Consider the following 26,125-nt stretch of genomic DNA (forward strand, 5'->3'; position numbering starts at 1 on the left):
TCCTCTTTACTCCCTTCCTCAGTGCTCACCTGTAAGGTCTTTCCTGGCCTGGCGAGAGGATATCCCTACCCATGCTCCAGGCATTGAGGACCTGGGGGAGCAGACGGCTGATCAGGCCCCCGAAGCGCAAGAGCCGGCTTCCACACCTGGAGGCACAAACAGCATGGTGAGTCCTCATTCCCAGCACGTCCCAGTCACTTCATCACACCCTGCCGATCACTCACGCGAGGATGAGGGCAGACAGCAGGTCCAAGGCTTCAAGGTGGATCGAGGGCAGCAGCAGCAACCGTAGTGGACCATCTCCAAGCAAGCTCTGGGGGAAGAAAATGGAAGAATGAGCAAAAACAAATAGGGAAAGAAAGAGAGACACAGGAAGAGGCAGACACGGAGACACAGTGGCTGAGTGTGACTAGACACGTGCGTAGACATATGGAAGGGACCCCACCTCCTGACCCCATCTTAACAAAATCAAACCCCCATCCTTTAAACCAGACCCTAGAAGGAAGGTAGGGGCAAAGATGGCTGAATGCCTCAGCAATGACTCAGCTGATCCCGAAACACCCTCCCCTTTGAAGCATTTGCTACAAGTGCTCCCAGCGTACATAAGAAAAGCATCCAACAGTGTGCACATGTGTCTGGGGACGCTCAGGGAACAATGGCATTTGCACAAAAGTCAGGAGCCATCTGGGACAGGCTTCAAGGATGGCACTGTCTGGTGGCTTCAAGATCCTCCCGCGCTTTCCCAGTTACACTGGGTTCTGAGAAAGGGCTATGAATAGAGGACAAGCTCTGCTTACGATATTCTTGCCACTGACGCTGAGGGTCCGGCAGATGAGGTCCAGGATTTCTTGCACAGGGACAGATACGGGGGCCCCAAACTCAGAGCTACCGAGAGAATCAGAGCAGGGAGGCCCTCAGCACAGCTGCCCAAGCGTGACTCCCCATACTCCCCTCAATCTCCTTCCCCATGATGAAGCTGACACCCCAGCACAAACCCTCCTGCTCCAGGGCCTTGCTCCTCGCCCACCCCCACCTCCACACACACCTGAGCATAAGGCCCAGGCAGCGGGCCAGTCCAGAAAACCTCTGCCGAAGGCGGAGAAGAGCGTGAGCATCACCATCTTCTGAGGAGGACAGCAGCATCTCCACTCCCGGCCCCTCATACTGCACAGGAGCTGGACAGAAACACACCACCTTTTATACTTGGCACCCTTCTTCCTTCCCCTCCTCCTCTATTTCTGGCGGAGGACGCACCCGATAGTCCACGTTGCCTGAAAACCTACTTCCCCCACCCACTCTGGGCCACCCTCCTCCTTCCCTCCTGCCAAGTTCCCCAACCACTGCCCACTGACTCCCAGTCGTAGTCCCTACCCGTCTCCACTCCTTCGTACAGGGTGCCCAGCAGGCTGTGCAGTGAGGCCAGCAGGCAGTGCAGCTCCTGCTCCCAGCTCTCCGTGTGCTTCAGGCCCTGGGAAAAGCCAGCCCCTAAGGAGGGCAGCCTGGAGTAACATTCGCAGGCCAACTGCAGAAGAGGCATCAGAAATCGGGTCAAACGGGACTCAGGCCCAGCCACAGAATCTGCCCACCCCACCAATGCCCAAGAAAAGATGGAGACCGAAGAGAGCGCTGAGGGAAACATGGGAAGGCACAGTGGGGCGCTAGAGAGATAAGAACGTGGTGCAGAAGTAGACACTAGGTGTTAACAAGTGGGAAGGGGGAACACGGTCTAGAAGCAGTAACAGAGAGAAAGCTAAGAAAGAGATAAGATGAGAAACCCCAGGCTCTCCACACCCCTCCCTTCCCTTCACCTGCTGGAGATGAGGGCTCAAGGCCTCCACCCGAGACAGGAAAAAGGAGGCCAACTTGCCCTGGATTGAGGAGAAAGAAAAGAGGCTGGTGAGTCAGCATCAAGGGCCAGAGATACACACCTTGTCCACGCCCACCAGCACAATCTAAGCCCACGCCTTTTCTTTCCTCCAGACACAGGAAGCAAAGAACTCTACAGAGGGCATCAATGCCTGGCGGCAGACATGCTTCAGTGATGGCAGGATATCCAAAATGCCCACTCTTACCCTTAGTCTCCCTGTCCTGGGGTAAAAGGGTCTAGCCCCTGCCCCACACCCAACTGGGCTCCCTCTAGCCAGTTTTTACAAAATGATACCATCATCTTCCTGAAGCCAACAGGACAGAGAGTACCAAAAAGCAGCAACCCATACACCCAACTTTCTACAAGCTTATACACAGAAACAAAGGTGGCAGCTGAGAGTGGAGGTGCTAACCAGAGCTGTAAGAGCAGGACAAGGTGAAAGCAAAAGGGAACCAAGGTAGTAAAACCCAGAGCAGTGACCTGTCAGCCAAGTTACTGCTGCCTGCTCTGTGAAGGTGCCAGAGCAGGGCTATTTAACCTGGGGTCCATAATTTATTTGGGCACAGAATCAAAGGGGCCTGTGAACACAGATACGAAAAAAAAAATCAAACCTTTATTTTCACAAACCAATAAGTGAAATGTAGCATTTCCCTCAATTATAAATGTAGATAACAAACCACAGTAGTATTAGCAGTACCTGTGGCTGCCACCAACAGAAATCCCCCTCTTCATTTCACACTATGACAAGTACCTTGAAGCATCAGTCACATGCATCACTAATTTGAAATTATGGTAGTCATTAGACGCATCACAAGATCTGGTTATTTAATATGTTAATAAAGAAGCACACACTAGTCTATCGCGATTTTATATCGTATTTTGATAACCAGATTTTAACAGAATCGTGCCCTTTGCTATCTCATGTTTTATTTTACAAATTTAAAAACACTATTCTGAGAAGAGTCTCATGGCAGGGTTAACAAGCCTGCACTAGCGATCTAGAAAGGAATGACAGAGGACTTCCACCTTCAGTGGTAGTTAAGAGTTGGTCAGAATAAGCCTGCGGAAAACAACAACACGGAACCAACATTGGCATCGTACACGGCGAAGGGTACAGAGAAGTCGAGAGGGTAAAGCTGAGTGTCGGAGGGCAGATGAGAGAAAGGGTCAGATACAGATCATGAGACAAGAGTAGGGAGAAAGAGTGTGAGAAAAGCTACAGAATCAGAGGAGGCCACAGAAACAGAGTGAGGCCTTAAATTCCAGGCTCAGGAGAATGGACCTCATCTAGGAAACAGCAGGTATTACACGCCTAAAGGTAAACTTCTGGAAGGCAAATCAGCAGTGGCACCAGGCAAAAGGCAGGGGACTTAAGGGTGGAAATTAGAAGCAAAAGCTTCCGTCAGTGTGCTGTTCAGAAACTGATCCTCCAAGGACTCCCTCTTATCTACCCTGCAGAACGAACCACATTAAGTTCCCATGTTCCACTTCAGGATTCTTACTAACCACAAAACAAGCCCTGTTATAGCTAACCCTAGGTAGGAGAGGATCTAGAACCTCCCTTGGAACTTGGAAAGTACTTTCATCTCTGATGTTGCAGGGTTTCAGAACACTTCAAACAACAGTCACACCCAAAGGGTTCCTAATTCACTGGCTTCTCCGAGGGCGGTATCTCTCAGATAGCTGCCATCACCCCAATGAGAATGACGCTCAGCCCCTTCAGCCACCTTATTGCTCACACTTCCCCTGAGAGGTAGAACTGACTCTGGCTCAAAAACCTGGCTGAGGCCAAAAGAAGTTGGCTTATGTGACTGCAATGAAGCAGAGGACAATGACGTGGCTCTGCCCCAGGTAACCCACAAAGCAAACCCAAGTAATAGCTCACTTGAAACATTTCACTCAAAACGTATACACACACAAAACATACCCCGGGTATTTCTCAGAAGTAGAGTTAGTCTTCCCACTCTTCCCAAGAACTGTTAATTAATATGGCGAGGAGGAGGAGGTGAGGTAAAGTTTCTGCAGAGATTCACCTCACAGACGCCAAATGCTTGTGATGCGTCATTTGTGGGGAGTTACCCTGAGCCTGGCGACTGTAACTGCTCTAGGGACCTCTGAGGGATGGGACGCAGAACAGATAAACACTTCAAAATGGCAATGATCAGTTTCCTAAGTACTTGGTCCACATGATTTTTCAAGCACAAATTGCCGCTGGGGCCTCTGCACAAAAGACACCCTCATCTGAGGTGCTGCCAACAGAGGAAGCCAAAAACCCTCACGTGAGGGCAGTTCTCCAGATGACACTTTACTCTTAGAGAAATAAAAGTGCATATACATACCCTCTTAACAATGTATGAAAGCTTTGTTTGGTTTGGAAAGGGTGCTCAAAAACCGGGCCATAACTTCAAAAAGTAAACACGCCTGACAAAAGGTGATTACAGATGAACTCTCCTTACCACTCACACTGAAAATTAAGAAGTAACAGCAGAGGCAACACTTAGCACTCTAGTCCTCATGACTGGTCAAATCTCTGTCCTGCAGGTAACACGTAATCCCCCCTCCATTTTCAGGAAGATACACATAATACCAAACAAAGATGAATCACAATAGACATTTGCAGTAGAACCTCACAAACATTGACCAATGAGGGCGTCAGGGACAAAGATCTATGTGTATCATTTTAGAAGTCTAACTTACAGAATATTTTACAAGAAAGGCGGTTTTTATTAAACTTAATTCCATCAGTTACTCCAAATGCCTCCTTGATAAACATCCTGCCTGCTTCCCCAAAGAGTCTATGGCCTTGATTAGTGGCATTCACATGAAAACAAAGAATTAACAAGGACATGCTTAACAAGTTCACCGCAGTATCATCTGCTCGGGGACGTGTCAGATACTGCAAGTGGCCAGTTACTAAAGCCCTGGCTGACACCACTCCCTGATCATAGCACCCGTGTCCACAGAGCTCCGCGTCTCACAAGCCAGAGATCTACAGAGCCACGATGAACTGTATCAGAGCAGGCCCTAGTGTTGAAACCTGTCAATCCTGCCTGCATTCTTAAAAACGTCTAGGGAGTTTGGTTTAGTGGAAAGAACATGGGCTTTTAAGGCAAACAGATCTGGTTCACATTCTGGTTTTACAACTACCAGTTACAGAACCTTTTAGTTATTTAAATCCCCGTGGGCCTATTTCCTCCTCTGTAAAATGGGGTAATACCAACTCCACAGAATTATTATAATGATAAAATGAGATGATGCAGCTACAACGCTCAGCAGAGTGCCTGGCACATAGTGGGCACCCACCAAATAGCAGTTTCTTTTCCCTTCTGTGACTTATGGGGCTTATGCAACTACATATGTGACTGACTCCTTAAGGGCTTATGCTTGACTGGATCATAAACACACTGCCATCGAGTCGATTCCAATTCCTAGCAACCCTACAGGACAGAGTAGAGCTGCCCCCATAGAGTTTCTTAGGCTGTTAGCTTTAAGAAAGCAGACTGCCACGTCTTTCTCCCACAGAGCAACTGGTGGGTTTGAACTGCCAAGCTTCTGGTTAGCAGCCAAACACTTAACCACCGCATCATCAGGCTCCTCTGATCTGATCACAGAACCCTGTAATGTTACTTTCAAGACAATATGAATGGCAAACTCTCTCTTAACTGATCATCATAACGGCCAATACAGTTACTCACACTAGTTATATTAAAAAGTTAATTTTCTGTTACTTCCAGCTCTGTGATTCATGCTTCCATTTGAGTAAGGGGGTACTGAAGGGTTTGTCAAGCCAATGATGAGTATAACACAATAAAAGAGAACATTTAATCTACAGGACAGTGCCTACTTGTTCTTAGGTACTAGTGGGCATCCAATTTTACTGCAAACAAATGTGCTAATTATCAACAGTCCTTTAACTTTTACTGCTTTAGCAGAATTTGTTAACCATTCATATTTGTCACTGTATCTCCTTGAAAATAAAACTGTAATTCTTTCATTGGCCTCCTCCTTTGCCTGAGCCACATACCCACACCTGTTTGCTCTAATAAGGCTTTGCTGTACAGCCACCTTGTTTGGGTCACGACAGCTGGGAGGAAGGTGGGGAAGTGATAGAGTGAGATCAGCCAGGAACATAAGAAGAGAAGAGTGATGGGGAAGTTGTCATGGGAAGTGCTAAACCAGGAAGACTTCTCTGAGGAAATTATAAGAGCTTCAGGAACAAAGAAAGATAGGATGGTAGACAAATGCACAAGGCATTCTCAAGGTACAGAGAAGGCACGGAGAAAGGGGAATAAGTCCACAGTTAAGAGCCTGGGCTCTAGCATCATACAGCTATGGGTCTGATTCCTACTGATCTTGGGCAAGTTGTTTTACTTCAATTTCTTCATCTGTGAGGATTATATGAGATAATGCATTTAAAGCGCTACACAGTGATATAATTATAGTTGTGGAGATGATGCTGTTAGCTACAATCAAGACAGCCCCCGACTCACAGCCACCCCACACACAAAGGAATGCAATGCTGCCAGTCCAGCACCATCCTCATGATCGGCTACAAATCAGACCATTGTGATCCACAGGGTTTTCACTGGCTGATTTTTGGAAACAGATCGCCAGGCCTTTCTTCCTAGTCATCTTAGTCTGGAAGCTCTGCTAAAACCTGTTCAGCATCAGAGCAACATGCAAGCCTCCACTAGGTAGCAGCTGCGCGTGAGGTGCACTGGCGGGGAATCGAACCCAGGTCTCCTGCATGGAAGGTGAGAATTCTACCACTGAACCACCACTGCCCCCAGTTGTGGAAATAGGTAACTCTAAGAACAATCAGAATATAGGTGCTTAGAAATCTCAGGAATAGAAGCTGAGATAAGAGCTGTAACAGCTTATGTTGATGGGGAGAGGCATTTCCACAAATACTTACTTTAAGAGAGCCACAAGCCCGAGGAAAATAGATCATACATGCCTTCATTCCCTCCAGTGCCGAAAGCTCACACTGTGGGAAACAGTAAGAAAGAGGCTGAGCACCCATCGCCTCCACTCCCCGCACCCCATCGACCCCTTAAGGTCCCTTCTCCATACAATCACTTTTTCTTGGCCCCTCCCTTCTCACTCCTTCAATCCCAATTCCCCAAATACTTCCCATTATATTCTTTAATCCAAACAGTGTATATGAGTGAGGACAAGTATTGTAAGGGGCCAGACTTGGGGGTGGGGGGGACTCACCTCTGGTCTGAGGCCCAGCAGGGAAGTAAGAAGGCCAGGGAGGTGGTTCATGGAGATGTCCCGGAAGAGTGTAGGAAGTTGGGCTGCATATCGAAGCAGATCCTTCAGAATGGCCACAGCCAACTCCATTGTGGGGGCGGGGTCCTGGGACTAAGAGAGCAATGACAACCCATGTTTCTAACCTGACTTGTATCGCCGCCAAGAGGAGGAGGAATGGTAGGTATAACAACATGAGGCTTTTGAGAAACATGGTCGTTAACGTCAACATTACCATCAAATCCATTATCTGTAGGAATAGACGGCGTTAGAGATAAGGAGCATCCAAAAGTAACACACTTACCGACAGAAAGGACATACGTTTACATTTTAGTATTAAGGGTATTTGGGCTCCTAGAAATTTGTTTTAGGGGAAAAAAAAAAAAAAGGTAACAAAGCCACACCTTAAAGTTCTAACTGGAAAATTCTCAAGGGTTTCTTGGTTCTCCCATACTTTATTTCCCTGATGCGAACGGAGAAGAGCACCTTTCAGACTGAAAACATCTCAGCTTATCCTCACCCATAACAAAACTGCCCCATCTTGCCAACCGTTCAATCCAGCTGGCTCAAACTCACCTTAGAACTCACTAAGAAAAAATGATTTGGATTTAGAAGGACTTCCCTGAGAAATTAATATGTATTAACATGCTGAATTAACATTCTGGACATATCTCCTGCTAGACTAGAGGAGGCAATGTGTCAACAAAACACATGAGAATGCTTAATAAAAAAGTTAAGGAGCCACCTGGAGCAACAGAGGAAGGAGAGTCAGGGCTAGGAGGAGGATATGGAATGTGTGGCTAACTGCTTCCATGAACAATTGCCTCCTTTGTCATGAGACCAGAAGAACCGGATGGTGCCCAGTTACCACTACTGAACATTTTGATCAAAGATTCCACAAAATCCTGATCAAAAGGGGGGAAATGCAGAACAGAATTTTAAATGCTCAGGGACTCTAGACTTTCTGGAGCCATGCAGGGTTGATGAACCCCTGAAACTACTGCCCTGAGATAATCTTTAAAATTCAAACCAAAAATAACCCTTGAAGGCCCAGTGCGACCTCAGCCCAGCCCAGTTGTCTGCACAGCCTGCCCCAGTGTCACAGACATGGCAGCCCCGCTTTTGCTACAGCAAGGATGAGCTGCGGTGCTGAAGAGTGGGCTCCAAGCAAGGGTGCTTCAAGGACTTGCTTCTACAGTTCCTCTCTCTGCAGAATCAGGAAAGAGTGAAAAGGGCCTGCCAGCAAATCCCAAGAAGCAAATTCAACCAAAAAAGACTGAGCGAGCTGCCACAGCCACCGGGCCATCTGACAACACCACCTACAAGAATCTCCAGCACCACAACTACACTGCATACACCATCTTAGATTTGAACCTAGACCTGTGGAAATTCAGAATGCCTCAGCCTGCTTCAAGACGAGAGTCATCACGACACCGAGAGCTCAAAGCTCAAAGACCGCACTTGTATTGTCTTTGCTGCTTTCCTGCTGCAAAAACAAAATCTGTTCAACAGTCACAAAAAATCCCTGAAGTCATCTTAGAACAGTAGTTTAGCTTAACTAGTAAAAAAGGTCTGCCTTGAGCATTATGCTCTTTTAAGAACTATCTACCTGGGATCAAAGTGACAACAGCAACTGGAAAGATTAGATGGGAACCTTAACGGGCAGTGAGCTTAGGTTAATGAGGGAGGAACAACTCAAAAGGAGTGTGAGAATGGTCACACAACTCGAACAATGTAATCAATGTCACTAAATTGTACATGTAGAAACTGCTGAATTAGTGTGTTTTGCTGTGTGTATTTTCAGCAATGAAATAAAACTTTGAGGAAAAAAAAGAAAGTAAGGAGCAAAATTGTGTGATAGATATATTTGTAACAACAAAAAAAAAGAAGTAGCTGCTGAGGCTGCTTATATACAACCAAACACCTCACAGGATTTGGCTTCTTGGTTGGAGATTGAGGGTCATGGTTTCATAAGACATCTCAGTTAACTGGTTAGTGCCTCTGTTCTACCTCCTAGTCTGCTGCATAGTGCCTGGGGTCTTAAAAGCTTGCAAGCAGCTATCCCTCAAAGGCACAATAATTGGTCTCTATTTGCCTGGAGCAACAGAGGAAGAAGGAGAGTCAGAAATAGGAGGAGGAAACGGATGTATGGCTAATTGCCTCCATGAACAACTGCCTCCCTTGCCATAAGACTAGAAGAAATGAATGGTGCTCGGCTACCATGATGAACATTTTGATCAAAGAGTCTACAGAAGAATCTTGATCAAAAGGGGGAAAATACAGAATTGAATTTAAAATTCTCATGGAATCCTGATTTTCTGGAGGCATAGAGGCTGGATGACCCCCCAAAATTACTGCCCTGAGATAATCTTTAACTTTGAACCAAACATATCCCATGAAGTCTTCATAAAACCAAACAATACTTTAACTAGGAAAAAAATGTCTGCCTTGAGAAAGGTCATGGAAGCTCCACAGATACATCCAAACTCCCTGAGGGACTGAATTGCTGGGTGGAGGGCTGTGGGGACCATGGTCTCGGGGAACATCTAGCTCAATTGGCATAACACAGTTTATAAAGGCAATGTTCTACATTCTACCTTGGTGAGTAGCGTCTGGGGTCTTAAAAGCCGGTAAACAGCCATCTAAGATACTCCACTGATCTCATCCCTTCGGGAGCAAGGAAGAATGAAGAGAACAGGATACAAGGAAAAGATTAGTTCAAAGGACTAATGGACCACAGCTACCAAGGCCTCCACCAGACTGAGTCCAGTACAGCTAGATGGTGCCCAGCTACCATCACTGACTGCTCTGACCAGGATCACAACAGAGGGTTCTGGACAGAGCTGGAGAAAAGATGTAGAACAAAATTCTAACTCACAAAAAAAAGACCAGATTTACTGGCCTAAAGCAGACTGGAGAAAGCCCAAGAGTATGGCCCCCAGACACCCTTTCAGCTCAGTGGTGAAGTCATTTCCGAGGTTCACCATTCAGCCGGGGAGTGGACAGCCCCATAAAACTGAATGGGACTAATGAGGCACAGCAGTCCAAGGACAAGGGCCACAAGGCAGAAGGGGACAGGAAAACTGGTGACAGAGAACCCAAGGTTGAGTGAGGATAGTGTTGATGTGTTGTGAGGTTGTTAACCATTGTCATAGGGCAACATGTGTACTAACTGTTAAATGAGAAACTATTTTGTTCTGTAAGCCTTCATCTAAAGTGAGAATAGCAGCACAACTGTTAAGAGTGTAGTTGATGTCACTGAACTGTGCATGTAGAAAATTTTTGAAATGGTGTATCTTTGGCTATGTATATTTTCACCAAAAAAACAGGTCGAGAATGGAGAGGGTTGACATGTTGTGAGGTTGTTAACCAACGTCATAAAACAATATGTGTACTACTGTTTCATGACAAACTATTTGTTCTGTAAGCCTTCACCTCAAGTACAATAATAATAATAAAAAAAAATGTCTGCCTTGAGCACTATACTCTTTTAAGATTTATCTATATGGGATCAAATTGACAACAGCAACTCAAAAAATTAGATAGAAACCTTAGGGGGTAGTGACTTTATGTTAATGAGGGAGGAACAACTCAGAAAAGGAGGATGAAAAAGGTTACACAACTCAAAGAATGTAATCAATATTACTGAATTGTACATGTAGAAACTGTTGAATTGGTGTATGTTTTGCTGTGCATATTCTCAACGACAAACATAAATACATAAAATTATTAAAAATAAAACGCAAAAAAAAGAAAAGAGCCCTGGTAGCGCTGTGGTGAAGCGCTCAGCTGCTAACTGAAAGGTGGGCAGTTCAAACCCACCAGCCATTCCACGGGAGAAAGATGTGGCAGTCTGCCTCCATAGGTTTACAGCCTTGAAAACCCTATGGGGCAAGTCTACTCTGTCCTATAGGGTCGCTATGAGTCGTCCGAATCAACTCAACAGCAACAGGTATTAAGAAAGTAAGAACAGGTGGGCCTGCTAACTACAAACGGACCTGCAATACTGCCCAGCAATTCTACTGCATTTCTCTCTGGTTAACTCCCTCTGCTACTCAAACCTTCTCCTCGAACTTTCAAACCTCAGCTTTTCCCACCGTCACCTCTGTATGACCTTGCCTACAACTTCACAAAGAAAACTGAAGCCCAAAGATGGGAACCCCCCTAGCTTCCCACTACCAAACCTGAAAACTGAATCTTCAGCTTCACCCACCCTCTTCTTCCCTCCTCCTGTTAAGCATTAGAGGAGGTACTCTTTCTCCTACCCGAGACAATCCCTCCACTGTGCTTTAGACACCATCCCCTCTCATCTTCTCAGAACCTCACGCTATCAATTAGCTCGCTCTCTCCTGCACTTCCAACCAGTCCCTCTCAGATGGATTCTTCCCAATGACGTCTATACATGCTCAATTCTCTCCTATCTTAACAATCCCTTCCTTGAATCCATACTTCACTTGCCAAATCCCACTTATTGCCTAATTTCTCTCCCTTACCTTTACAGCCAAGAGCCTTGGTGGTAGAGCGGATAAAGCGATCAACTGCTAACCAAGAGGCTGGCAGTTCGAAACCACTAGTGGCTCTGCAGAAAGATATGGCAGTCCACTTCCGTAGAGATTTACAGCCTTGGAAACCCTGTAAGGTCGCTATGAATCAGAATCGACTCCATGGCAGTAGGTTTTTTACCTTTACAGCCAAACAGCTAGAAGGATTGCCTACCTTCCTTATTTCCATCCCCCTCCTCCCATTCTCTTCTCATCCCACACCAGTCTGGGTGCAGTGCCCACTGCTCCATCAAAAACACTTTCACTACCCCTGAGTTGCTAAATCTGATCAACAACTTTCAGTCCTCACCTTGGTCCACCTCACAGGAGAATAAACACAAATGACTTCACCTCTTCTCTGAAGTAATTGTCCCATGGATTCCACTCAGTCCACAAGAATGGTTACCTCCTTTCTCTGTGCTGTTCTGTCTCCTTTATGAATTAATCCTCGTCTACCTGACCATTACATGTGGGGTGTCTGAAAATTCAGTCCTTGTAGTCTCTCATCTCACTCCTGTCATCTTCAGTTTCCATTATCTAAACACTGAAGACGTCACCCCCTTTATATAGCGTATTGACTGAACCTCTCCACCCACTGAGCCCTCAAGACTACCTTTTCAGACACCCAGTCGCTTCCACTCCCACTCAGATGAGTGAATCTGTTTTTTCCAGTGTTCTGAAATCCAGAGTCATCCTGGACACATCCTCTCCCTGACCCTAATCCTAATCCAGTTTGCCTCCTAAATCTCTCTCAGATCCATCCACTCCTCTCATTTCCACTATCACCACCCTAGTCCAAGCTCCCATGATTGTTCTTTTAGACTATTTTAGTAGCTTTCTACATGGTCTTTCTGCTTCCATTCTGGCTACTTTCTAATCCTTTCTCCACACAGCACCCAGAGTGATATTTCAAATGAAAATCTGATCATGTCACTCCCACCACCACTTCCTCACCCATTGAAAACCTTCAATGATCTGCCGCTGCTCCCAGAATAAAAACCAAAATTATAACATGGCCCACAAGGTCATCCATGGCTTGGCCCCCATCCACCTACTACTCCAGACTCATCTCATCAACTAGCCACACCAGTTTGCTTACAATTCTTCAAATGGGCCAAACTCTTCTCTTCTCAGGGCTTTTCCATCCTTAGAAGGCTCTTTCTCCCCTTCTTAGCCCAATTAGCTCCTACTGATCAGTTAAGAAAAGACTTCGCTGAACCACTGATCCTGATCACCACCACCCACACCACCCCGGTCAGGGTCAGAGTCTCATTATACGTTCTCAGAAAATTCCATTCTGGTCCTTCACTGCACGTACCTCAGTTTATCATTTCACGCTCATTTGCAAAATTATACAATTAAAGTGTTTTTCACTTCAGGACACTAAACTACAGTCTGTAGGCCTCTGTTTTGTACAGCCCACAAGCTTAAAATGGTTTTTATATTTTTAAAGGGTTGGGGAAAAAACAAACAAAAAATAATATGAAACAGAGACCACATGTGGTCGGCAAAGCCTAAAATATTTACTATCTGGTCCTTTATAGAAAAAATATGCTGACCCCTGCACTAGACTAAAGCACCATGAAAGCTGGGCCTGTGTCCATCTCACCTCTGTCTCCCCAAAGCTTAACACACAGCCTGCCATGTATGCTCAGAAAATGATTGCTGAATAAGCATGCTGACTAAGAGAAGACGTCCTCAGAGGATGTAAAATAAAAGTAGAGGAAAAAATTAAAATGTTAAAAGAGGAACAAAGGGTAGGCAAAAAAAAAAAAACCAAAAACATAATTTTAGAGATATCACACGTTAGAAAAGCTAACAAGGAAGTGAACCTGTCAGAGGTTAGTGTGTCAAAGGTCAGATGAATCAAACTAACCCAGCAGATAACAATGTCAAAAAGGTTAAACAGATGTTCCTATTTGGAGCTTATTCTCCCCTTCATCAGGAAATTACTTCTAATTATACTGTCACCCTCAGAACTAAATATCCAAGCCCCAAAGAACATACCACACGCAGGATGGAGAATTAGGAGTCACCACCTGAATCCTTACCTGCAAGACCTGCTGAATGCTCCGGAGCCAAGAGACACAATGCTGCTGGAACATCTCTGTGGGGCTCTCCCCTACCAGCAGGGACAGCAGACACAAGCCCTCAAACCTGGTAAGAAAAAAGTGAGTGATGACAAGTGGGTGAAGGATAACTGGAGAGACACCTATTTACTGTTCTTTTACTCTCACTGGGCTCCCAGATTCACTCTGGTTTCTAACCCGTTAAAAACTTGGAGGACTTGGAGTGAGGTGGGGGCAGTAAGGGACAAAGGGAGCAGAAGTAATTCCAGGTGGGGAATAGGAACCTGGGAGCTGAAAAAGTTGGGCTTCAACTCAAGTAAGCTCACAAAAAGAAGGAAACCCACTCTCCAGGGAATGGAGAAATCTCTTGAATCCATGGGGTAATGACAATGGATGGGCAGACATAGAGCCCACTTCCTCGGGAACATCACCCCAGAGAAAGAACAGGGTTAAGGACTTACCGAGTTTTGATAGATCCAAGACGTGCATTACTGAGACCCACCAATGCCCCAAGAGCCGAAAGGTTCTGGAGAAAAAACAGAGAAGTAAGTAGGATGCTAAAGACGCAGGAGAATTTCTCCAAGTCTTCTCTGCGCCGGTACCTATGATGCCTTTTCTGAGTCACACCTCCTGTAAGGCCAAAAGGCTATTCCTCTAAAGGCCCCCAGCCTTTGCCCCATTGTCTGTGGGTAACACACATAAGAGCCTGTCCCTCACCCTTTCCTCAAGTTACACTTTGCCTGACCCCTTCCCTCATGCCCCATCCAACAAATTAGTGCTATACAGAGGACAGTCCTAACTCAGGCCAGGTACCAGACATCAGAAATGGGTCTGCTTCACGTCTGGATTGCTGGACAGCACCTAGCACAGTGCAGACACTCATATATGCTTGCTAAATGAACACTGAACTCATCCATTATCCTCCCCTCACCCCAAACAAATCCTCCTCCTCTGCCTGCTCCTGGCTTCATTAGAACTGTTAAGAACGCAACACGGACCTAGTCAACCAAAGTCTTCCTTCCAACCCTTCCCTTCTCTCACATTCTGGGAGCCCCAAAAGATGTTTCCTCACCAGCCCTCCCACAAGTAACCTCTCCATCCCCTGAATGCCAGACTCTCCACATAGCACCTGTATCTCCCTGACGGTACTTATCACCCATTCTTTCAACAAACACATATGAACTGAGCCAGGTGAAGGAATACGGGGCTGAATAAAACAAATAAGGTCCCTGTTCTCACAGAGGAAAATGTTCATTCATTTTTTCAATAAATATTAATTTTTCAACAAATATTTCATGTGAGGCATTTTTTAGGTGCTGGGGAGCTTATATTCTAGTTAGAGGAGACAGAAAATAAACAAATGAGCAAGTGAATATATGATACATGGTACAGTGCTAAGTGCTATGGAGAACAATAAAGCAGGAAGGAACCGAGCGCTGGAGTGCCTGGAGCAGGGAAGGGAGAGAATATTTTATGTAGAGTGGCACAAAAGGCCTCTCTAAAAAGGTGACATTAAGAGCAGAGACCTAAAGGAAAGTAAGAGAGCAAGACATACTCATAGCCTCATGCAAAATGGTGCAGCCACTTTGGAAAAGTCTGGCAGTTCCTCAAAAGATTAAACATAGATGACATATGACCCAGCGATTCCACTCAATTCCCAAGAAAAATGAAAATATATGTCCTCACAAAACTAATGTTCATAGCAGCATTATTTATATTAACCAAAAAGTGAAAACCACCCAAACGTCCACCAACTGATGAATGGATAAACAAAACATTGTCTTTCCATACAATGGAATATTATTCAGCAATGAAGGAAGGAATGAAGTTCTGATAGATGTTACAGTATGGATGAACCTTGAAAACATTATGCTGAGTAAAAGAAACCAGACCCAACAGGCCACGTACTGTATAATTCCGTTTATATGAAATGGCCAGAATAGGCAAATTTACAGAGATAAAAAGTAGATTAGTGGTTGCCTAGGGCTGGATGGCAGGGGTCAGGGGGAAGTGGGAAGTGGCTGCTAAAGGGTGCAGGGGTTTCTTCTTAGAATGATGAAAATGTTCTAAAATTGACTGTGGTGATGGTTGCAAAACACAGCAAATATACTAAAAACCACTGAATTGTACACTTTAAATGGGTGAATTGTATGGTATGTAAATTATATCTCAATAACCGTGGGTAAAACAAAAAAGCATACTGATAACCAAAAAGAAGGAATGTTCTAGGCAGAGAAAAGAATAAGGGCAAAGGTTGTGAGATGAGAGCACACTTGGCATATCTGAGGACCAGCAAGGAGGGAGTTGTGGCTGCAGAAGATCAAGCAAGGGGGAGAGGAGTAATAAAAGACAAAGTCGGAGAGGTGGTGGGGCCAGACCTTGTAGAGCCATACACGTGACTGTTGAGTTTTACTCTGCCTAAGATAAAAAGCCATGGTGGAAGGCGGGAATTGAATACAGGAGTCACATTATCTGACTTATGATTTATTTTTCAAAACAGCATCAACACCACTTGAGTTGCCCTGTTGAGAAGACAGAAGCAGATGAGTTAGAAGAAGATAGAGAAGAGTTAAAAATAACTTCCAAGTTTTGGGCTTGAGCTACAGAGAGATGGAGTTGCCATTTATGGAAAAGAGGAATCCTTGAGAGAAGGAGTTTGGGGGTGAGGGTCAGGAGTTCAGTTTTAGATATGTTCAAACTGGGATAATATTTAACATCAAAATGGAGATGCCAAATAGGCACTGGCTAGACAAATCCTGGTTAGAGAGATGGATGTGGTGGGAGCTGTCAGCCATGAGACTGATCACCTCACCAAGGGAGTGAGTGTAAATAAAGAAGAGAAGCAGTGCAAGGACTAAGTTTTGGGATACACAAACCTTCAGAGACCAGAGAGAGGAGGAGGAAGTGGTAAAGGAGACTGAAAAAGAGTTACCAATATGGCAAGAAAGTGATATCCCAGAAGCCAAGTGAAGAAAATTTTCCAAGAAGGTAAGAGTGATCAACTGTATCAAGTGCTACATATAGGTCAAATAGTAAGGACTCAAATTTAACCTTTGGATTTAATATCTTGACAATCACTGGTGACCTTAACAAAACCTGTTTCATACAAGTGGTTAGGCTGAAAGTCTAAATGGAATGAGTTCATGAGAGAATGGGAGAACCATCACAGTAGTATTTCATTCATGGAAGAACCTTTAACGAATGCTAAAACAAATGGGTGAAAAGTTGGCAAAACACAAGATATTTACATAATCTCAAAGTGTCTCTCCACAAGACATTTATTCCTTACAAAGGGGAAAGCCATAACTTTACAGTGAAGAAACCTGTCAGATACCACCAGAACCCAGTTGTCTTAGGTTGGGTTCTCTAGAGAGGCAAAAACAGTGAAGCGTATACATATACGTATATGTACACACATATATATGCACATATACGTATACACACATATATACATATATATACAGAGAGTGATCTCAAGGAAATGGCTCACGTGGTTGTAGAGGCTGACGAATCCCAAGATGGGTAGGTAAGCTGTTACCTCAAGTCCCAAGAAGCAGAGGTCAGATGATGATGAGCTGGAAGCAGAATCCAGAGCGAGAGCCTTGCTGGAACATCCATTTATATACTAGAGGCAGGCCACAACCCGATCTCATCATAGAGTTCATTACATCATTACATCACTACCAAATTACATCAGTACATAACTGCCACACGACATCATAACTGCCAAACCACTGAGAATCATAGCCCAGCCAAGTTAATACACAGTCTTAACCATCATAGTCTACCCCTTATCAACTTGGCACCTGTAAACATCTCCTTAAACCATACATAATCTCCAAATAAAGACAATTATAAAGTCATACTTGCGTGTAACACTGATACACTGATACACGATAACACTGATATCGTATGCTGGTTTAGACCATGTACAGCCTCCTGGAGAACACTGCCCCAACCCTGAAAGGTACTGCCACCTAGATGGCTCTGTAATTGTGTCTTTAGAAGGCCATTCCATTGCTCTATCAAGCCAGCTGCTTCAGGATGATAGGGAACATGGTAAGACTAGTGAATTCCATGAGCATGGGCCCACTGCCAAACTTCATTTGCTGTGAAGTGAGTTCCTTGATCTGAGGTGATACTGTCTGGGATACCATGATGGTAGACAAAGCATTCTGTAAGTCCACGAATGGCAGTTTTGGCAGAAGAACTGCATAGAGGGAAGGCAAATCCGAATCCAGAGTTAGTACCTATTCCAGTAAGAACAAAACGATGCCTTTTCCATGATGGGAGCAGTCCAATGTAATCAACCTACCACCAGGTTGCTGGCTGATCACCTTGAGGAATGGTACCTACCAAGGACTCAGGGTTGGTCACTGCTGCTGGCAGACTGGGCACTCAGCAGTGGCTGTAGCCAAGTCAGCCTTGGTGAGTGGAAGTCCATGTTGCTGAGCCCATGCATAACCTCCATCTCTGCCACCATGGCCACTTTGTTCATGAACCCACTGGGCAATGACGGGAGTGGCTGGGGAAACAGGATGACTGGTTTCCACAGAACATGTCATACTATCTACCTGATTATTAAAATCCTCCTCTTTGGTCAACATTTACACGAGACATAAATATTTTCACTTCTCTGGCCCATTCAGAGGGGTCTGTCTACATACTTCTTCCCCATACCTCCTTGTCTCCAACTTTCCAGTCATGTTCCTTCCAAATCCCTGACCATCCAGCCAAACCATTGGTCACAGCCCATGAATCAGTATACAACTGCACATCTGGCCATTTCTCCTTCCAAGCAAAGTGAATAACCAGGTACACTACTCGAAGTTCTGACCAATGGGAGGATTTCCCTTCACCACTGTCTTTCAGGGAGGTTCCAGAAAGGGGCTGGAGTGCTGTCGCTGTCCACTTTCAGATGAAGCCTGAGTATTGTGCAGAACCATCTGTAAACCAGCCACAAGTTTTCTCTTCCTCAGTCAACTGATCATAAGGAACTCCCCAGGAGGCCACAGGTGCAGACTGGGAGATGGAAGGTAATGTGACAGAGTAGAGACCATGGGCACTTGGGCCACTTCCTCATGCAACTTGCTTGTGCCTTCAGGTCCTGCTCGAGCCTTATCTTGTAATACCACTTCCATTTAATGATGGAGTGCTGCTATGCACATCCAACTTTATGACTCTGTGGGTCACGTAACACCCAGTTCATGATGGGCAGCTCAGGCCACACAGTTACTTGGTGGCCCATGGTTACGCGTTCACTCTCTACTAAGGCCCACTAAAAAGCCAAAAGCTGTTTATTGAAAGGAGAGTAGATATCTGCAGAGGATGGCAGTAAGGGTCTGTGCTGTGACTGATCAACAGAGGCCATCCAAAGGCTCCAAACAGGATCTCTATCTGCCACTGACACTTCAAGCACATTTGACCAGCCAGATAATATGGTCCAAGTAGCACAGCAGCTTGCATGGCAGCCTGAACCTGTTGCACAGTCTTCTCTTGTTCTGTACCCCACACAAGACCAGCAGTTTTTCAAGTCACTTGATTAATAGGCCAAAGTAGCACACTCAATTGAGTGACATGTTGCTTCCAAAAGCCAAAGAGGCCCACCTGCGTTGTACCTCCTTTCCAGCTGCAGGAGGGGGCAGATGTAACAACTTGTCCTTTACTTTAGAAGGAATATCTCCATGTCCTGCACCACTGGACTTCTAGAAATTTCAGTGAGGTGGAAGGTGCCTGAATTTTTGTGGGATTAATTTCTCACCCTCTAGCAGCACTCAAATGTTTCAACAATAAGTCCAGAATAATTGACGCTTCTTCCTTACCAGGTTCAGTCAGCATAATGTCATCAATATAATGGACCAGTGTGATGTCTTGTGGAAGGGAAAGGTGATCAAGGTCCCTGCGGACTAAATTATGATATAGGGCTGGAGCGTTGATATACCCGAGATAGGGCAGTGAAGGTGTATTTCTGCCAGCAGCAAGCAAAATGCTTCCGGTGTTCCTTCGAAACCGGAATTGAGAAAAAGGCATTGGCCAGATCGATAGCTGCATACCAGGTATCAGGAAATGTACTAATTTGCTCAAGGAATGAAACCACATCTGAACAGTAACTGCAATTGGAGTCACCACCTGCTTAAATTTTCGCTAATCCGCTGTCATTCCCCAAAATCCATCTGTTTTCTGCACAGGCCAAACAGGCGTGCTGAATGGGGATGTGGTGGCAATCACCACCCTTGCATCCTTCAAGTCCTTAATGGTGGCAATGATCTCTGCAATCCCTCCATGAATGCAATATTGCTCTGGTTTACTATTTTCCTAGGTAGGGGCAGTTTTAATGGTTTCCACCTAGCTTTTCCTACCATAATAGCCCTTATTCCACTTGTCACGGATCCAATGCGGGGGTTCTACCAGTTGCTAAGTATATCTATTCTAATTATGCATTCTGGAACTGGGGAAATCACTACAGGATGGGTTCAGGAACGCCCTGGACCCACTGGGAGACAAATCTGAGCTAAGACTCCATTAACAACCTGACCTCCACACACCTCCACTCTGACTGGGGGGGGCGGGGGGGCAGCGATGTTTTAGGTCTTCTGGAATTAGCGTCAGTTCAGAGCCAGTATCCAGTAATCCTCAAAAAGTTTGAAGTATTTCCTTTTCCCTAGTTAACAGCCACCCTTTTAAAAGGCCAGAGATCCCTTTAGGGAAAGCTGAAAGGAAGATTAACAGTACAAATTTTTGGCAGTGTAGTGGTATCCTTCCTCCATGGGACCCGGCCTCCCCTTCATTCAAGGGGTTGTGGGTTGGTAAACTGGCTCAAGTCTGGAAATTGACTGAGGAGCCATGACTTTCTATCTTGGCGATTTGAGTTAGACTACTGTTCACTTGACCTAGGAATTCTTCCGCTTGTATTGATCAAGTAAATATTTAGTAGAATTCCCATCTGTTTCATTCCTAGGGGTACCATGATTAAGTACCCAATGCCATAAGTCCATACGAGTCAGACTATTCTGATTACTGCTTTGACTCGGCTGTCCATTATGGTAACCATGCCTACTTTGTCTTTGTCAACTGAGTGCCGCCACTTGACCCCTACAACCATGGGGTCCAATCAGTCCCATCGTAGTCAGGTGTCTTAATTCAGTTAGGGCAGTTCCCACTATCAAATTTGACTTACATAAAATAGCAATCACAGCATTCTTCAAGGATGCTGGGGATCCCTTCTCAAACTGCTTCTCACTGTTGTGGTAAAAGGTGTGTCCTCGGGGCACTCCATGGGTGAGTCTGTGGGTCTAACCTGATAAATCCACTCTAACATGTCAATTTCCCTAAGTCTTTGGACACTTTCTTCTACAGTATACCAAGGCAGGTCTGGTACTTCAACTTGATTTAGTGTAGGACACCGTGTAATCCATGCTTCAGTGAACCAACCAAATAAACTACGAGATCCCTTCCTAACCTCTCGAGGTGAAACAATGAATGAAGAATTTGTGTTTAGTGGGCCCGTATCAATAAACTCAGACTGATCCAACTTTATGTTCCTTGCACCATTATCCCACATTCTTAATAGTCATTCCCACACATATTCCCCAGGTTTCTGTTTGTACATATTAGAAAAGTCAAGCAGTTCTTTTGGAGTGTAGCATATCTACTGCTGGGTCTCACTTTGTACTTCACCTTTTGGGGCCTGCTGGGATGAAGTCTAATTATAGGTCTAGAAGCAAAAATGTGGATCCTGGAAATACTCAGCAATGTCTTGTAAGGCATCTACCTCAGTCAATGCCCCAGGCAATGACTCAGATGCCTCCCTTGTGGAAGACTCAGACAAAGGCCCTTCAGACACAGATGGGTTGATCTCATCAGATTGGGGTGGAAGGGATAATGGTTTCACTGGGGAGGGTGGCTAAGCAAACAAAAATGGAGTAATCTCTTCAGATGGGAATGAGAGGTTTGGTTCTGTTGGGAGGAGTGATTCAATGGAATTTAGGGGCTCAGTGTCCCCAGCTTCTTGACTATCTGCCCATACGTCCCCATCCCAAGTTTCAGGATCCCATCTCTTCCCAATCAATGCCATCACTTTAACTTTAGACACATTCAAGGTTGAGAATTCAACTGACATTGTAATTCAGCCACTCTTATGATAAGACTCTGGGTGTGGTTTTCAGCAATATCAGCTCTGTTGCTACAAGAAATAAGGCGTTCCTGTAGGGCACAACCAGCAACTTTGAGGTCCTTTATATGGCACTTGAGCTGCGACTCTGAAGCCCTGAGCCAATCTTTATTTCATCACTTTGTCTATCAAAAGCAGGACCAACCAACCAGCTTCCTTATACTTCTCATCCTGATAAAATTATAGAAAAGTATCAAACATGTGATCATCCAGAGCCTGGCCTCTCACCAGTACTTGATCACTGGTGGTGATATTTTGCATATTTCTATTGCCATCTCACGCCACGGATTTGCAAGGCCTTCTTTACTACTGGAAGCAGAGTCATCAACATCTTTAAGACTAACCAGACTTGCGAACCAATTTAAAAAAACTCATCCTTACAGTTTTGTTTCTCTAGAACCTCAGTACCAAACGTCTGAGGCTGGGTTCTCTAGGACAGCAAAACCAGTGAAGCGTATGTATACTTTTACATATATAGAGAGAGAAACTTATCTCAAGGAAATGGCTGACGAATCCCAAGATTGGCAGAGAAGCTTCTAGCTCAAGTCCCAAAATTGGAGGTCAGATGATGATGAGACGGATCCAGTATCCAGAGCAACAGCATTGCTGGAACATCCATTTATATACTGGAGGCAGGCCACATTCCCAAGGAAATTCTCTTTCAACTGATTGGCTGCTCATAGCAGATCTCATCATGGGAGTTGATTACATCACTACATAACTGACAAATTGCACCATTACATAACTGACAAAGTACATCATAACTGCCAAACCACTGAGAATCATGGCCCAGCCAAGCTGACACATAACCTTAACCATCATACCAGAATCAAAGTCAGTACAAAATATCATGTGCCGGCTGATATGATGCACTAAGGACACAACAGTACTTCTGTGATATTCCTGCCAAAATCACACAACCTGAATCTAGTCATGAGGAAAAAGGAGACAAACCAAACTGAGGGACATCCATCCTACAAAATAACTATTCTGTACCAGCTGCCGTCGAGTCAATTCTGACTCATAGCGACCCTATAGGGCAGAGTAAACTGTCTCATAGGGTATGGTTTCCAAGGCTGTAACCTTTACAAGAGCAGACTGCCACACCTTTCTCCCGCAGAGTGGCTGGTAGGTTCGAACCACCAACCTTTCAGTTGGCAGCTGAGCACTTAACCACTGTGCCACCAGGCCTCCTTAACTATCCTGTACTCTTCAAAAATGTCAAGATCATAAAACAAAGATTAAGGAATTATTTCAGATTTGAAAAGACTAAAGAGACATGACAACTTAATGCAATGTGTGATCCTGGATTTGATCCTAGACCAGAATTTTTTTTTTCTTTTGGTATAAGGGACACTTGTAAGACAGATGACAAAATTTTAATGAGATTTATAGCTAATTTTCTGACTTTGATGATGGAATGTAGATATGTATGAAAATGCCCTTATTTTTCAGGAAATACACACTAAAGTATTTAGAGGTAAAAGTGCACCATGTCTGCAATTTACTCTTAAACGGACCCAGAAAAAACGTACAGAGAATAACACAGATACGCATTTAAAATGTTGACATTTAGGATATACAGGAATTCTTTATACTATGCTTTCAACTTTTCTGTAAATTTTAAATTATGGGAAAAGAATTTGAGAGCAAGTACAGACAACTCTTTAGAGGAATTTTACGATAAAGGGAAGTAGAGAAATGGGGCAGGAGCTGGAGGGGATTATTTGTTTAAAGCAGCTTTGAGCTGTATACTGATGACAATGATCTAACTGAGCAGGGGAAACTGATGATGGAGAAGAGTGGGGAGAATTGCTGACACAATGTTCTCGTGTAAATAGAAGGGATGGATCCAGCGCACAGTGGAGCAATAGCCTTAGACAGGAGCATGCACAGCTCATCCTAGTAATGGGAAGGAGGCAGAGCAGATGGGCACAGATGCAGGTAAATGACAATATGATGGTCGGAGTCAAGAAATTCCCATCTGTTTCTACTTTGTCAGTGAAAAGGGAAGTGAAGTTACCTGCTGAGAGTGAGAATGGAGAAAAGTATCCAAAGTTTGAAGAAAAGGAGGTGTGTAATAGTTGTCTAGAAAAGTAGAAATGCAGTAGGATTGCTGGACAACACTAAGGGTCCATTTGAAATGACAATGGCTGTGAATTTAATGCAAGACCAATCAAGAAGGATACATGTTTTCCTCCAGCTACACTGAGCAGTGCAGGTGCAGGCCCAGAATAAAGAGTTGGATTTACATAAATGATGCATTACCGGGCAAGTACAATAAAGGGAGAGAGGGACAGGAAGTGATTATAATGACCCATGAAATTCAGACTAAGAAAGAAGTGAGAACATGACAGATAATAAACAAATTAACTTCTTTCCAATATAGTGGTAAGTGCTGGGAAAGAAACAAAATAAGACAGTGTGCCAGAGAATGACTTGAAGGGGAGGGACTACTTGAAGACAAGATGGTCAGGAAAGCCTCCTGTGAAATGGTGGCATTTAAGTTGAGACTTAAATGAGAAGCTGATGAGGAATGGCCCAGCATGCTCCAGAAATGAGACAAGCCTGAGTAGCTGGAACACAGTTAAGACAGGCAGGGAGTTGTACGAGATGAGGTCAAGAGGAAAGCAGAGGCCACACTATGTATGTATGGCCTTGTGCTATGATAAATTACAGTAGGGTTTTAAGCAGGAGATTGTTGCAATCTAATTGATGTTTTTAAAAAGATCACTGGTTACTGGCTGGAGAACTGGACAGTACTAAGCCCTAGGGACACAAAGCAGACCAAGACACTGTCTCTGTCCTTCAAAGCACGCACACATATAGCACGCACAATGAAAGAAGACTGGAGATTTTTCACTGTTAAATCTGGGTGCTGGGTACACAGTACAGGATGTGGTAGTTCCAAATACTATTTTCTCTACTTTTGTCTATGTCTGAAATTTTCTGTAAGTTTTTTAAATTATAGGCAGAAACAAAACAAATTAAAGCCTACTGGCGCGGATGTGTAGGAGGGGGGTTGTACGTACATGTGAAATAAATAAATAGATCATTTCAGTAAGGTGTAATAAAGATCAGTTAATCATAAGTGGTTAAGAAAGTATTCCCAGAGACAGTAATAAATAAGTAGACAACAGAAAAAATGGGGGGGGGGGGCAGCACAGAGGAAGATTCCAGAACAGTAAGCACAAGGGCCTTGAAGCAAGAAAGTCCACATACAGAGGATTTTATAAAGAAGCAAACAGGATCAGAATTTTACTTCAGAAAGACTAACGGCAAAGAGACCAGATAGGAGATTGTTGTTATAATCTAAACCAGAAATTGTGCCCTGTTCCACTTTGGAACTACTGAGTTGTGGTACCTGTGGGAAAGACAAGTTGGTGATTAACCCCAGATGGATGGATCTCTTTTTCTCTCAAGCTCCAGGCCTATTTACATACCTTCATTTCTCATCTCAGCTAAATTCTCTGAGGGAAAGGACCATGTCTTACTTACCATCTCAAGATGAGGAACAGTACCTCAAATACTCAATAAATGTTTGTTGGACAAAAGTCTATGGGAAAGCAAAGGAAACTCTTCACACAGTTCCATGTATTGAGGATCCAATACATGAGACACCAGTAGGAAAAAATTCAAGGCAGGTTTACCAAAAAATGTGGTACAGGCATTAAAGGGGGACCCTAGTTTCCCATATCACTCTTAGCTTCTTTCCTCAAAATTCTACTAAGTTACTTTGGGAAAATAAACAAGACATTAAGTTCATGTAGCTGGCCTTGAGGGAAGAAAGAAAGTCTTAAAAGACGATAAAAGAAATCACACAGTCATAGGCAGGATAGATAATATTTCAGAAATGCTTGAGAGAAAAGACATTTCTGGGCCTGTTTCGAGATGAGAACAGAAAAAACCACCATTGCGATAACTGAGGAAACAGCAGGGGAAACATGTGAATTAGAGAGAGATTTAGAAGGAAAAGAAAATATGCAATCAGCTCCTGCTTCTGAAACTGGCCTGAGATAGCAGTGGCGTGATTTTGTTACCTTCAACTGAGAACTAATGTAAAAGACTATAATAAATGAGGTCGTCTCAGATAAATCTGGGGCTAAGATTATTGAACCACCCAGCAGGTTGTGACAACCCTCTTCCTGGAAGAAAGCATAGGGCTGGGAAGATCACGGTAACAAAGGTTGGACAAGGAAGACCTCATGAAAAACAGTCTTGAAGG

General features: G+C 44.4%; 1 protein-coding gene and 1 pseudogene across 2 annotated transcripts in view; one reads left to right on the forward strand and one right to left on the reverse strand.

Annotated features, from left to right (window-relative positions):
- Positions 1–26,125, reverse strand: part of PELP1 (proline, glutamate and leucine rich protein 1) — a 31,301-nt gene that overhangs the window by 3,582 nt on the left and 1,594 nt on the right. The window contains exons 2-11 of one of the 2 annotated variants that reach the window (XM_004376070.1): positions 14,192–14,256; positions 13,713–13,818; positions 7,085–7,234; positions 6,783–6,854; positions 1,809–1,868; positions 1,372–1,522; positions 1,046–1,175; positions 798–885; positions 225–313; positions 30–146 (exon numbers count right to left, since the gene is read on the reverse strand). In XM_004376070.1, coding sequence (XP_004376127.1) covers positions 30–146; positions 225–313; positions 798–885; positions 1,046–1,175; positions 1,372–1,522; positions 1,809–1,868; positions 6,783–6,854; positions 7,085–7,234; positions 13,713–13,818; positions 14,192–14,256 — 1,028 coding nt within the window. Of the gene's footprint in view, positions 1–29; positions 147–224; positions 314–797; positions 886–1,045; positions 1,176–1,371; positions 1,523–1,808; positions 1,869–6,782; positions 6,855–7,084; positions 7,235–13,712; positions 13,819–14,191; positions 14,257–26,125 lie in introns of those variants that run through there. The other variant, XM_012555498.2, reaches the window with a different exon arrangement.
- LOC105756252 (NADH dehydrogenase [ubiquinone] flavoprotein 3, mitochondrial-like) lies at positions 8,228–11,640 on the forward strand (annotated as a pseudogene).

Source organism: Trichechus manatus, unplaced genomic scaffold (assembly GCF_000243295.1).
Source record: "Trichechus manatus latirostris isolate Lorelei unplaced genomic scaffold, TriManLat1.0 scaffold00040, whole genome shotgun sequence".
Classification (NCBI taxonomy): Eukaryota; Metazoa; Chordata; class Mammalia; order Sirenia; family Trichechidae; genus Trichechus; species Trichechus manatus.